The sequence below is a fragment of the Simochromis diagramma genome, unplaced genomic scaffold (genome assembly GCF_900408965.1).
Source record: "Simochromis diagramma unplaced genomic scaffold, fSimDia1.1 OVJJ01000646.1, whole genome shotgun sequence".
NCBI lineage: Eukaryota > Metazoa > Chordata > Actinopteri > Cichliformes > Cichlidae > Simochromis > Simochromis diagramma.
The window spans coordinates 3,807,800-3,823,410 of NW_024387279.1; the positions used below are offsets into that span (position 1 = coordinate 3,807,800).

The 15,611-nt window shown below is 40.7% G+C and overlaps 1 protein-coding gene across 2 annotated transcripts in view; it reads right to left on the bottom strand.

The window, feature by feature from the left end:
- The window catches only part of cntn4 (contactin 4), a 191,602-nt gene that overhangs the window by 130,509 nt on the left and 45,482 nt on the right, over positions 1 to 15,611 (bottom strand). For both annotated transcript variants that reach the window (XM_040002982.1, XM_040002981.1), the window contains exon 3: positions 603 to 735. In XM_040002982.1, coding sequence (XP_039858916.1) covers positions 603 to 735 — 133 coding nt within the window. The remainder of the gene's footprint in view (positions 1 to 602; positions 736 to 15,611) is intronic.

Consider the following 15,611-nt stretch of genomic DNA (forward strand, 5'->3'; position numbering starts at 1 on the left):
TAATGATTTACTCATCAGTTGAGCCTTTGGAATTTGTCACGTGTGATATTTGTACTTTTAAAAGACGTCACTATCACTGCCAAATTGACAAAATATTATGAGATTAGACCTTTTTCTCTTTTTATTTATGGGTTCCTACCCTGAACATCACATCTTTGTACCCCAGAAACAAACAGCTTTGATTCAAAGCAGTAAGAAGAAGGATATATTGCACTTTCTGTAAAAAATATATTATTATCAGGGAAAAAGATCAAATGTCCACAGACTAAATAACCGTTCTACGAAGAGGGGAGACATGGAGATAACAGGTGTTAACAAAAAGCAAACTGCCTTTTAGTGCGAAGAATCAGGTGACTGTTCTGTACAGAAATGCAAGTGTGCTTCAGGATTTGTGGGCGTACGAGTTTTGCCACAGTCCTCTCTCAGTGGCATTTTCAGCTGCCAAAATGCGACGGGGACTGCTGAAGACAAAATGGAGACATTTGTCCGCGACATGATGTCAAAAAATTGAAAGATATTGAGACTATCACTTGTATAAAAGCATGCAGCATCAACAGGGAGAGGAGGAAGAGAGAGATAAAGGACTGCAGTCACGCACTCACCGGTACATGGGAGGTGGGCTTCCCTCGGCCTCGCAGCTGAACACCACCTCTCGGTTTTTCTCCACATTCTCCACAGGATACACGATGCTGCCAGGCTGCTTGGTAAAGACGGGGCTCTGTAGGACGCTGCTCTCTGTGGGACAGCAAGGAAAGACAAAACTTATCCACCAGCCTGTTTGCCAAGCAGCCAATTAGTCAGCGGCAGAAACAGGTTATTGCTGCTTTAAGTCTTTGAGAGGGCAAAACCACAAAGCAGGCAAAACATATCAATTTGAACTGCCTGTCACGGCACCGAGCACAGGGAAGACTGATTTGAAGTGAGACGTGTCTTCAGCTTCTATTTAGGTGGTAATAGGGTATAGGGATAGATTTATGTTGGACTATTATCGAGAAAAATGTTTGCATTTGCTTCAGACAACTCATTTTTATTTGTTAATTTATTTATTTGCCCAGTGATGTTAGGATCATTTACCCCTGCAGAGGTGCAATCAGTCAGTTTCTCTTTGTTGTAAATGGCACAAAAGAAGTCTTAGTTACTTCGTTAAAGCAGCCGTTAAGGCCGCTTGAGGAAAGCAATTCGTATTTCTTTGTTGCAAATCGCAACCAAAGTCAGTCGGAATCAGTCGGTTCCATCTGATATCAGTGAGCTCAGGTTTTTATGGAGAGGTGCTATTTTATATTGAACGTTTTGCCAAATTGCAAAGAATAATGGTTCTGTAAAAAAGTAAAAAACCCCAAAACAAAACAAAAAAACCCCTCTAAAAGCAAAGAAAATCATTTTTAATTTATAAGCCTGTCTCTCTTTAGACGTCTGGGCTCATAGCCGCTAAAAACATTTAACCTGAAGACTGTTGCTGGTAGAGTAGCTGAAGGAATTTCTTTTCTTTTATTTGTATATTGTAACCAAACAAAAGACAGACTGCAGAACAGCTTGTGACATCAAACATTTACAATGAAGGTACACAAGGCTAAAATTGTGAGATAAATTATGGAGGTGTTTTTCACATCTGATGTGCTGTTGGGAGTGTACATATATATATATATATGTGTGTGTGTTTAAAGGCATGCACGATTAATAGGTTAAGACAAATAAGAAACAGATATATAGTGTTTCACATAAATGAGAAGGGAACATAACCTCACACTGGTGAAGAGCTGGAAGCGAGGCGAGTCTTGAGGTTGCAGTTTTTAAAGCGACCCCCTGACCAGCATCCTGCTAAGACCCTCAGTCCAGCCCAGAGGCTTCATTATAATACACATACAGTTTCTGATGTTATGTTTTCTTTGTTTTTTTCTTTGTTTTTTAAGTTAGTTTTCAGCGTTTCTAAATCGGCAAAATCACCACCATTGGGTACATTAGGTATGACAGTGACACTCTTGTTTCTATTGGTATACAATGTACTCACAATTCGAAGTTTTTAACTCCGGACCCGAGCTGGCCGAGTGAGATCTCGAGGGAGAACAAAGGGAAGCGAGCCGGCGTCAGGAACAGGCTGAGAGCTCGTGCACACCGCACACCTCTGCCTAGCATCCTGCTCGCCAACGTCCAGTCACTGGAGAACAAGCTTGACGACCTCAGGGCCAGGGTAAAGTTCCAGAGAGACATTCGGGACTGCAATCTCCTCTGCTTCACCGAGACATGGCTGAACCCAGCGGTGCCGGACCACGCCATCCAGCCGGCCGAGTTCTTCTCGGTTCACCGCATGGACGGGACTCGGGGAAGTCAAGGGGAGGCGGCGTGTGTTTAATGGTGAACAACAACTGGTGCAACAGTGCGAACGTTGTTCCTCTCACACGCTCCTGCACACCAAATCTGGAACTACTGTCCATCATGTGTCGTCCTTTTTATCTACCTCGGGAATTTACATCGGCCATTGTAAGTGCCGTTTATATTCCACCACAAGCGGACACGGTCACCGCCTTATGCGAGCTGCATGAGGCACTCACACAGCACCAGACACAACACCGGGACGCTGCGCTTATTGTGACGGGGGACTTTAATAGCGCCAACCTCAAACGCGCAGCGCCGAACTTTTATCAACACATCACCTGCCCCACCAGAGGTGAAAGGACACTGGACCACTGCTACACTACGGTCAAGGACGGCTACAAGGCACAATCCCGCCCTCCTTTTGGCAAATCTGATCACGCCGCCATCTTCCTCATCCCAAAATACAAACAAAGGCTGAAACAGGAAGTTCCGGTTCAGAGGAAGGTCGCGCGCTGGACGGATCAATCGGTGGCCGCGTTACAGGACGCACTCGATGACGCAGACTGGGGCATGTTCAGAAACAGCTCCGATGATGATGTCAACGTGTTTACGGAAGCGGTTGCGGGATTCATCGGGAAACTAGCGGATGATACCGTGGAGACAAAGACTATCACAACGTTTCCCAACCAGAAGCCGTGGGTGGATAAAACCATCCGCGACGCTCTGAGATCCCGCACCGCTGCCTACAACACGGGACTCAAGACGGGGGACATGGACCTGTACAAAGCCGCGTCATATAACGTGCGGAGGGCGGTGAAAGAGGCGAAGCAGCGCTACGGGAGGAAACTAGAGTCACAACTCCAACAGAGTGACTCTAGGAGCCTGTGGCGGGGACTAAGGACAATAACGGACTATAAAGCACCAACAACCGGTATGACGAACGCGGCCGTGACTCTGGCAGACGAGCTGAACACTTTCTATGCTCGCTTCGAGGCTGCAGCTAAGGACTCCAACGATGCTAGTGTTAGCGGCGCTAACGGCTGCAGACAGGAAGATACTGCCAGCACCGGAAACGTGCTTGTCATCTCCGAGCATGAAGTAAGGAGAGCCTTCAAGAGAGTGAACACCAGGAAAGCAGCAGGACCAGACGGCATCCCAGGTCGTATCCTAAGAGACTGCGCATACCAGCTAGCTCCTGTGTTCACTGAGATATTCAACATCTCTTTATCTCAGTCGGTGATCCCCACATGCTTCAAAGAGTCCATCATTGTTCCTGTCCCGAAGAAACCCCACCCTGCTTCTCTCAATGACTATCGCCCTGTAGCCCTCACCTCAGTAGTGATGAAGTGCTTTGAACGCCTGGTCAGAGACTTCATCAGTTTCTTCACTACCAGACACACTGGACCCACTACAGTTCGCTTACCGTCCAAATCGTTTCACAGACGATGCCATCTCTCATCTCCTCCACACATCACTCACTCACTTGGACACTAGAAGGGGGAATTATGTTAAAATGCTCTTCATAGACTACAGCTCTGCATTTAACACCATAATTCCCTCCACACTCACCACCAAGCTGGAGCATCTGGGACTCAGCTCATCTATGTGTCTGTGGATCTCCAACTTCCTAACTGGCAGACCACAGGCAGTAAGGATGGGCGGACATGTCTCAGCCTCCACCACTCTCAGCACTGGAGCCCCCCAGGGGTGTGTTCTGAGCCCCCTGCTGTACTCTTTGTACACATATGACTGTGTGGCCACTACCAGCTCCACCACCATCATCAAGTTTGCTGACGACACCGTCGTGGTGGGCCTGATCTCTGATAACAACGAGACGGCCTACCTGAAGGAGATTAGGAATCTGGAGAACTGGTGCCAGAGGAACAACCTCCTTCTAAACGTCAGTAAGACAAAGGAGCTGATAGTGGACTTCAGCACTAAGCAGGAGAGGAACTACCAGACCCCTGTCATCAACGAGTGCCCAGTGGAGAGAGTGGACAGCTTCAAATACCTCGGAGTTCACATCACGCAGGACCTGTCATGGTCCTGTCACATCAACACCGTGGTGAAAAAGGCCCGTCAGCGTCTCTACCACCTCAGACGCTTGAGAGACTTCCAACTGCCCTCCAAGGTGCTCAGGAACTTTTACTCCTGCACCATAGAGAGCATCCTGACGGGAAACATCTTAACCTGGTTCGGGAACAGCACCATGCAGGACAGACGAGCTCTACAGAGGGTTGTGCGGTCAGCTGAGCGCACCATCCGCTCCGAGCTCCCTGACCTGCACTCAATCTACAGCAGGCGGTGCTGGACCAAGGCCAGGAAGATCGTGAGGACCTCAGCCATCCCAACAACGGACTGTTCTCTCTGTTGAGGTCAGGAAAGCGATTCCGCTCCCTGAAGACCAACACAGAGAGACTGAGGAGGAGCTTCTTCCCGCAGGCGATACGGTCTCTCAATCACACCACCACACAGTACTGACCCACACATACAGTTCTTACACACACTGGACATTCTGGACATTGTTTTCACTTCATTACTTAAATCACGCTGCTGTTATTGTGTATATATTTATTTATATTTCTTCATACATTCTTATATAGTTCTATATTGTGTATTTTGTTGTACAGTTATTTTATTTTCAACTTTAATTTATATATTTTATCTTATTCTCCCAGTTAAATTTACCCTTCATTCTAATTTGTGTTGTACAGTTATTTCATTTTTAACCTTAATCTATATTTTATTCCTTCCTAGTTAAATTTACCCTTTTTAATTTTTCATATTTATTTCCTATCTTATTCATAGCCTTTTCCTTTTTTTTGTTTTCTTTAGGTCACGAGCAGTTGTCCAAGCATTTCACTACATATCGTACTGTGTATGACTGTGTACGTGACAAATAAAATTGAATTTGAATTTGTTGCATCAGAACATAACATGGGAGAGTAAGCTGTGCTTGGTACTTTTATAATTTATATGGCAGGTATCCTGTATCTGCTCTTGTGTTTAATCCTTCCAACTCACAAAAGAGATTTCAATTCAGTTCAGTTTTACTTATATAGCACCAAATCACAGTAACTGACACCTCAACCTTTATATTGTGAGGTTAAGACCCTCCAATAATACTGAGAAAACCCCCAAAATTAGGCACAAGCAAGCGATTTGGTGAACGTGGGAACGAAAAACTCCAGGTTAACAGGGAGAAACATCGAGCAGAACCAGGCTCGGGGGGCATCTGCCACAACTGGTTGGGGCTAAGGGGAAGGACGGAGGACAAAATGTCACTGTGGGTTCAGCATGTAGAAAAACCCCCGAAACCAAACCTTCCTAAACAGATGAAGAAACTGAGATCACGAGCTTCTGCTAATACTCAATGTTCTGTCACACAGATTGGTTCTTCCTTGGCCTAAGCTCCGCCTCTTTACCTGGTTTTATCATGTAGTTTGGTAGTTCAGGCATAAAAGTGGTTTGACAGACAAACAGCGGTTATGTTTACAGAAACAAACAGCTACATTACAGAGTTTTAAAAAAGAAAGAAAGAAAAACAGAAGAACACAGCGGGTGCACTTTTGTAGCTCAGTCCTCAGTGTTGTTGAAAAATGGGCTATATTTAAGTCTTCTTATTACTACTTCTGATGCATGATTCACACTTCACTGCAGATATCTACATAACGTAGCATTTTCTTAATATTTGAAAAATGGAAGGAAATACGAACCATTAAGTGAAACATGTTAGCTGCCGCCTTGAACCTTGCTTTCTTTTTCTTTTACTTTCAGAAACCACAAGAGAAGCTAAGCACAGGTCAACATAAAGTGGAAATTACTTATACTCTGCTTATGTTTTTAATACTTTAAATGTCCATGAAGGTTCTTAGTTTAAGTTTAATGTTTAAGCTATCATTATCCAGGCAATCTAACTAAAGTCTTGATATCAGCAAAGAAATATGAATCATGCTAAGAGCAAACATGTTGCATTTTGGGGCAGATTTAAAGCTGTCAGTCAGTCTGTGTGTTGTGTAGTGTATGTGTGCTGTGATTCAGACACTCTTGAGTTTCACAGTCTACAACAGCTAACGTTTTTCTATTGTTCTTTTATCTGTTTTGTTGATAGAGAAGATGACTCGATTACATCTCCACAGCAACTCTTAGCGGGGGAAGAATGTAAAAGTGGTGGTGACAGGTGCTATACGTATGATTGAATGGGACCAACAACAGTTTATGTCACAGTATTTGTGTTTCAGGTTCTGAATTAATAATCTTTGTTTATTGTTATTCATGGTTTTTGTTATCTTTATTTCTTACGTTTTCAGTGATCTCAGTTCTCCCTCCCTCAGTGTTTATCTTAGTCTTTGTTTAGTCTCTGTTCCCGTGTCCCTGTGTTAACCTTGCATGTCTTGAGTCTGGTTTTCGGTCTGTGTGTCTTCCTGTTTTATTTTGATACTTCCTTTTCCTTTGTATTCAGTTTTGCTTCCTCCCGGTCTCGTTATGTTAGATTAGTCCCAGCTGTGTTTCCCTGCTGTTTCTAATTCCCTTGTTACTCCCTTGTGTATTTAAGCCCTGTGTTTTCCTCGGTCCGTTGTTGCGTCATTAACCATCATTTACCCTGTCAGTACTGCACGTGTCCTCTGTGCTCCTGACTAATTCCTAGTTCTCTGTTAGTTTTCTAGTTTGAGTTTCACGTTTCCGGTTTCTAGTTTTGTTTTCTTGTATTCTGTGTTAGAGATTTTCCCAGCAAATAAAGCTGCTGCTTTGAGTTTACCTTTCTGTGTACGAATCCTGCATTTGGGTCCTTCATCCTGCCTGCCACAGCACAAACCATGACAGTTTATGAGACAGGCAGGGTGAAGATTCAAAGAGTTGAACAGTATCTGACATTACTTCTAGTACTCTGCAAAGGTACTTTGCTGTAATTTGTGGTCTTGAGCAACACGTCTCCAGGCTAAAAGTTTCCAGAGGAGTGTTGTTTTGTTTGGTTCTTAAGCCAACACTGACCTGCAAGTTATTCAATCATAATAAAGGAATGAACCAGAGGTGTGTCTACACATTTTACACCAGTTTTTTTTTTTACACTAATTATAATTGGTATCCCTAGGCACTTTCTTGCTATTTCTTTAGCTGAATTTGTTCCCATCTATTCAGCTGAATGCATATAAAGTGAAATTTGACAGGCAGGAAAGCTTTTTGCAAGAAAACTTGACTTTACAATTTTGTTGAAGAATAAAGGTGGTCATACCAAATCCTGACTTTATTCAAATAATATATATATAAAAAAACAACAACAAATATAAATATAGAAAGAAATGGTCAGTGACAACATTTCAAACTTGCACTGCAGGAATCTACCGTACATCTTGACCTCCTTCATTAAATACAAAGTAAATGCGTCTCTGGTTCGATCCCTGGCTGGTGTGTGAATGAGGCATGTTGTATAAAGTGAGTGCAGAGTACAACAGTGTTCTATAAGAACCCGCCCATATTTTAGGCCTCCTGTGTGCTTAAAGCAGCACACATACTGATGGCAACCAAAGATTTAGTTTCCCTGACATAAAGAAAAATGTTATAACATGACCTTAAATCTGAATATAAGTAGTGATTATGTTACGTGCCTTAACTCTGGCAGACAGATACTCCTGTAGCCCATTGCATGACAAATTTAGAAAAGATGTTCCGACTTACAACCTGTGACATAGAATTACTGTGTAAGAGGAGACTCAATATATGTCTAAGCAGTTACAGTGAAATCACATGAAATCGAGCATTATTTAATGACATGGGGTAGAGATTAGGTCTCAGCACAGTGAGGACAGCAGACACTTCTCATCTTCTGCTGTAAGTTGTGGATAATGAGCTCTACAGCATTCACACACACTGCAGCATACAGCTGAATCATCATCTAAAAGTATGGGACTTGGAGCTGGATGATGACATTAATATATTATCAGGAAGTCAAGTACATCTTTTTTTTCCCTTCCCACTTCCTTATTGAGTTTCCATGCCTGTCCGAGTGAAGCAGAATACTGAATCATTGGAGCCTTCCCCGACCAGGAAGTTATCGCACTAATGAACTTAAGCTGTGGGAGATGTGGGAGATTGAACTAAGGTAACACTGGACCACTGCTAACATTTCATTTAAACTGGACATATACATGTATTAGGCACAATTACACAGTTATTTACAACACTAGCTTATCTTCAAATGTATGTCAATATTTCACTTTTAAAAGAATATTGTGATACTCCTGTCTGTAATGAAACAAGCTTTTTTGAGTACAGCCCAGAAAAGAAAGGCCAAGAGGTTTCTCTCCTGCAGAGGAGAAGTTCATTAGAATTACAGCCTCAGAAACCACAACAACAGCTTGGATTAGAGCTCACATCACCACTTTTCAACTGTTCAAAGGAGAAAACGTGAATCAGGTATTCACAGTTGAATTGGTGCAGCAAAACGACTGCTCAGGGAGACGTATAGAAGGAAGATAACTGATTGGGCCAAGAAGAAGAGGGAATCGAAATTAGATTAGTCCAAAGACTTTGGTGTGATGGTTTGATATGTGACAAGAATGAAAGCTTTTTGGTTCCATTTTTAAGAGATGCAGAAAAGGAGTACGGATATTGGAAGTGTTATACGTTATAATGATGTGGGGGAATATTTACAAAAGTCACTTTTGTCATTTTCTTCACAATTCAAGGCAACAGGTAACCAGCATGACTAATACATCATTCTGCAGCAGCAACAGGACAATGAGCCAAAACACTGCTGAAGTGAAGTTTACCAGGAATCAGAGGCATGAGGCTCACTGATAGAATAAAGAGTAAGAAAAGATATTATTAAAGCAAAATTACAAACACTAAACCAGTGTCTCCCAAAGTGTTGGCCAGGACCCCCTAGTGGGGTGTGAAGGTACTGCAGGTGGGCTGCAATGATAACTGTTTGCTTACAAGTATGTACAACTACCGATTTACAGTATATAAATGTACTTATATAAACAGTGAATTAATACTGGTAATAGGAGTTGATTAGTTTGGGATATTATGTTGCTCTTGTATTGAAGTTTGTGTCCCAGTGGCAGGTTGGTCACACATTGACCTTAACACTTTTCATATGACTGGGTAGAATTAGCAATTTAGAGCCAATAGCCTGTGCTGTTTATGTTATTTGAAACCAACTTTTAAGGAAATACATGACTTTCTTTTGCTTTTTGGGCAAAGGAAAGACTGGGTGGGCACCTTGGGAAGTGGATCGCAGCACTACTGACTTTGGGAATGGCTGCACTAGACATTAGTGGTGGGTGGGATACAGATACAGCATTCATAATTTTATAAATCATTAGAATTTTTTAAATACTGCTGAAGAGTTTTTCAAGTGGCTTGTTATGTTATGTTATTGGCTACTAGTAGGATTGGCAAGTGTATGCGGGGGTAGTGTGTCCTTTCCAGTCATAGTTCTAATCATATGACTCATATGCATTAATATGAAATTTTTAATCCAGAACTATCTCTCTTCAACAGGTGGCACATGGCAGAATAATAATAACAATTTACATAATAATTTGTGGAATATAAAATATGGCCAGCACCAGTAACAGCACATTTATAAAACTTCACAGCTGAACATCAGGTTAGACTATGTTAGCTAGGTAGATGGTAACAGCTAGGACGGGCTCCATCGCCACATTCAACAACTGTAAAGACTGATGGAGGATGAAGAAAAGAGTGTACACCAAAATAACTCTTTCACTGCAGGTGTGTCTCAGGCAGCTCTTCCACGCACAGCAGTAGAGATCCAGGTGAAGTGGAGACGATGTGTTATTCAAGGCTAACAGATGTTTTTTCCCATCCACAGAACACTGCGTGCCACCTATGAGTCCAAATATTGTTCGAAAGTCAAATTTTACAGCTGTTAACGCTATGCTGACTTTGTTTTAAAACTTAGCAGAACAATAGATCCCAACGATCATTTTCAGCCTTTGACCTTTCTAAAAGCGCTGCTGTCAGATTGCCCGTAGAGCAGTCATCCATAACGATTTAGTTTGTACTATGACTGAACACCAGCTTAGCCAAGCCTTTGGACCACATAATGCCACTGGTGTTACAACTTGATGACAGAGGATTTGTTACAGGGGGTGCCTCCGTGGATCCAAACAGTCCAGGCTGTTTTTCCTCATTGTTCACTTACTGAAGGCAGAATCATTGTGAGGAGGTTCGGGTACAGTGGTTGACTTGTTTATCATAGCTCCGATCTTTTACAGCTCCATTTTCTGCCTTGCTTTTTGGTTTAAGGCTGTAATGCCGATCACCTCTGCACATAAAAAATATCACAAACAAGGGTTTGAAAATTAGTTTGACTGTAGAAGAAATGTCATATTTTTCGCTTTATCATCTCCACAAATACTGATGGAAACCCTCCAAAAAACCTAAAATCGAGTAGAAAAAATAATTTTGTATGTGTAACTGTCACGATGCAGATCAAACTTATTTAATTTGTGGCAAACTTTTAAGCAACAGGAATCTTCAGCATTGTGCTGTAGAAATAATGACAGAGCTGTATGGGACTGCATGCACAGGCGATGCATAATTCAAAGAACTGCTCGATAGGCAATCTAATTCATGACAATGTTTCTCTGCATACCTCACCTTTTCACAGCATCAAAGTCTGCTTCCAATTCCCCAGAAGCATTCAAACATAATGCTAATTTTAGTGTGGGCCGGACTATTCTTTCTTTATGCAAAACTGAATGCAACATTTAAAGGTGTCACCCCCTGTCAGAGTCTGGAAAGTGAGGCATTACAGAGAAAGCTTCCAGTAAAATCTCCAAGAAATGAAGCCTGCAGTTGTTGATACTGCTACCGACGCTGTCGGAGCCATTGTCACAGGGCTTGGACATATATAGGCCTTGAATTCCTATTTAAAAACTGTAATCATGACTTACGACTGCTCTGTGAAGAGAGAGCAGAGAGCTGCTCAGAAATGCCTCTCAACTGTTAACCAGCATCTCACCAAAACAGGATTTAAAACAACAATACAGCCACATGCATGCTCATGTTTCGCTTCTAATTATTTCTAGCACGAGTTAGTTGTTTCCTGATCATTCTTTTGTAATTACTCAGGTCATTCAAAGACATAACAATTCCCATCTGGCAAATTTTTTTTACATTTTGGTTAGAAACAGCCTAGTTTGTCCACTGTCACCTCATAAATTCTTGAACAAAATGAAATAGCAATGTGCTTATTTGAAAACAGGCAGCTGCATACCATTTGCAGAAAAAGATAATACAGACAATACCACAAAAGCTTTAATGGTTGCATTCGAAAGCCAATTTTTGACTGCAATTTTAGTGAGTTAAGGGCTTTCCAATTGGAACGCACTTAACAGAGCTTGTGCTGTTTCCATTATCAGCAACAGTTACAATAGTAATTTCAAGTTTTTGCAAAGATAGAAAATGAAAGTGCCACACTCAGAATGTCGCTCTGTTTTATCCAAACTAGCTCACTAAAACACAAAAATGAATAAATAAATAAACACTTAAAAAAATGCAGCTGTGAAAATGATTTAGTGTCCTCGAGTGACTACAGAGATTCTGTAAATCCACGAACTACAAAAAAACCCCAACACAGCACTTTTGTCATCACTTTCTTCTTCCCTGAGAAGATTTATATCTCTATTACTCATAAATTAGTGGAACTGTCGCGTATAAGACTGCTGCAAAAATATCACCGAAACCATCTGCACAGACATTTCCACCTGTTTTTTCTGTTTATTTGGCAGATCAAATATATGACGTGTAAACATTAGCAAATATGGAATCTTTTCTTTTTGGACTTTTTGTTATGAGAGGCATTTATCTTAATCCAGCCGTCACTCCGCCAATATGCTCAGTTTTGTTCCTGCTGCTGCGTAACTGCTTGGATGCTGATGCTGTGATGCACACAAGTATATTTGTACATAAAACTGTTGTCCAAGTTACCTGTGCAGTTCATAAAAACATCTGGGTAATACAAAATTTAAATAGTAAGGACAATATATTAACTTTTTGTCCTTACTGACCTTACTGACCTTTATGACCAGATTTTTTTGCATCCAAGTCTGTGATTGGCTGGTTTTGTGGCACAAATATAACGGTGTACAGAAAGAGTTGAGCGCGCACGGGCAGAAATGTTGAGAGCGCGAGCAACACATTGCGAGCAAGCGCAAATGCAAAAACTGAGCGAGAGGGGCTGCTGTTGTGTGTGTGTGTGTGGATAATAGCAAACACTGAAATACATTTTTTGCACGCAGCAATGAATTTTTTTCACTCAAATTTAGCTTTTCTTCGCTCAAAATAAATTTCTCCTCAAAATGCAACACTTGCACCTGCAATTATTTTTTAATGTGCAATCAGAATAGCGGCACAAAAATAACTCCATATTCCACAAATTAACCTATGTAATTCATTAGTGTGAATATTTAGTGCGGATAATTCAAAGAGCAGTGAGGACTACTAGAACATGACTTAATTTTGCGGAAGATGCCATCGGTGACAAAACTAAAAGGAAAAAAAAATCCTTTAAACAGGCGATGAGATGAACAGACACCGAGTAACATCTTTGTTGTAAAGAAGTCAAACTGCCTACAATGTAAGTGACTTTTACTTGTGCTTGTGTTTTGCTGTTTGCATTGCTAATACAAAGAGTAGCACTGCGTGTACAGTAGAGGCTAACTCCAACATTATTCACTCTGCATGAACAGAGGGTGTTGTAAAATGAAGTGCCTTGAATTGTCCATGCATTAATCAAACTGTCTTATCTGGTGTAGATGATGCTGTTTAGCATGCTTTCCTGTGTATCAAACCGCACTGAAAAAAAAGAAGTAGGTCAAGCTGAAAGTCCTAAAACTGTGTTTCTCTAACACTCTGCTAACTTTACTATGTATCCCAGTAGCCCTGTTACACCTGCGACAGGCTGTTCTTCTTCTCGGTATTACAACATGATTCATGCAACTTCCAGCCCAAAGCACCAGGTTACTGCCACAGGGACTACCTACAGCACTATGGAAATTGGCTGCTGCCTGCATTACGCTGACATTCAAAGATTTTCGCATCTAACTGGAGCGAAAAATATGTACAGATGCAGAAAAAGTCTTTGATCTTTGCTGTTTCCACGTTTTTCTCTGTCAGTTTGCAGATTATTTCGTCCGTTTGCACGGATTACAGTTAACTTCTGTATGTATTTATGTAGTTGTATTTTCACTGCTGTCATTCATGCTTAGTAGATCGCAGGATATTTTGAAAATCCACTACTGTCTACACTCTATCCTTCTGCTGACATGTTTGTTTCCATAACAATTTCAAATCAAATATGTCCTCATTAAAACTCTGAAAGGCTCCAAAATGCTGTTCAATGCCACAGTGCAGGATAATAGCAGCAGATGCATTTGGGAAGAAAAAAAGCTCTTTTTTTTCGGGCTGTGTTGTTACCCATGAAGTGACATTAGGTCACCCCTGCATTTTTATGATCACAAATAAATTCTTTACATAAACAAACAAACAGTCACAGAATCTTTACAATGTTTAATTAAGAACTGAAATCTCTGTGGTGTTTCAGCTGACTGGTTCTGACCTCAGAAAGAATCCAATCTGATTGCTTCTTTGTCTGCAAAAACAAAGGCAATGACAATCCAAAACAATTGAAATTACATCGCACTAGATGTGCATGCTTCAACATTTATCAGCTATGAACATGTTACACATAAAACATGTAAGATTTGAAGAATAAAAAATAAATAAATAAACTAAATAAACTATAAATAAATAAACTTGGGTGGGAAATACTTGATCAGATCAGTAATGTGAAACAGCACATGCCATCAGTATGAAGGGTTAGGGTTATTTTTGTTTTAATTGCCTAAAAAATAACCGATAACCTTGACCCTATTTTGAAAATGGCAAGCTGACAGGCAATGATAATGAGATGCGTTCTTCTGAAGTTAACTGTTAATTCTGGTATTTCTGTACAACTATTTCTACTTCATTTTAGATCTACAGTGTGAAAAAGCCTGATTTCATTATATTTTGCTTCCAAGGAACCAGAGTTGTCATTTAAAGTGGCCTTCTCCACTTTCTTTGGTTTTCTGAGGGTCTTCAGAGTTTTTCTTTGACTGTTTTTTCACTCATTTTTAGTACAGAAACTCATACGTGTCCATTTTCAAGGAATATTTTTGGGTGTTCTTTTGTTAAGCCATTTAGCACTAACCTAAGAATCATTCAAACCTAAAAAGGCACCAAACTCAAAGGCTGAAGCAGTGTTGGGTCTACACATATCAGACAAATGAGCAAAGAGCTCATTTTAAATGATATCTTCAGGTACTTTTGGTTGCTGTATAAGCAGTCTATTGCAAAAACACATTGTTTGTTCTTATTAGCTTAGTTGAATCTATAAAAATGCCAAAGATAACATAATTTCACAGGCACAAAATAGTAGTAGGCCTACAAATCTACAGATGAATAGTATCTGAAAGTCATGTCCCAAAGAAATTGGAAAAACTGGAGCAAAGACCTGACACAAGAACCTGATACTACTATTTGCCAAAGCTTCATTAGAAGTGGTCTCAGGTGGAAGGATGGCTGTCAGCGGCAACAGGTCATAAGAAGCGATTAACTAAATTTTTAGTTTTTGCTTCAAATCATCATCAGTGTGTAAGGATGAGGTCAGGAGAGAGGTTCAACAGTGAGAACTATTAGGTGGAGTGACCATCCCAGAGCCTGGACCTCGACTTTATCGGTGTGAGATCATCTTTACAGAATGACAGCCAAAGACGAGCTTTGAAAGTCCTTCAAGAAACTTGGAGAACTATTCCTGAAGACTAGTTAAAGCAATTACACGAAATTGTACAGACTCTATGTTTGCACTTTTCAATAAACAAATGCATTTCCCATTTTTCCCAGCAAAGTATATAGAAATGAGGTGTGGCTAAAAACTTTTTGTACTATTTTTTTGTGCGGCTTTTTAAAAATACCAATTATTTCAATAAAGCAAGTGACTGACGTGCAAGTAACTTTTGCTTCACTTTATGCGCCTTTAAATACCAAACTTTTAATGTTATGTGCTTACTTGCATATTGCATGAATTACTTCTGGTTGTATTAGTAAAAATGGAACATGATAATATGCTCACTTATCCGAAAAAAGCACACTTATTTACTAAAAACAGAAAACATAAGATCGACAGCAAATACAAAATATTATTCAGCATTAATTACACTGATTATATTTTCCTATCCTCAAGTTAACACGTAGACCTTTTTTACAGCACTAATTTTGATCAT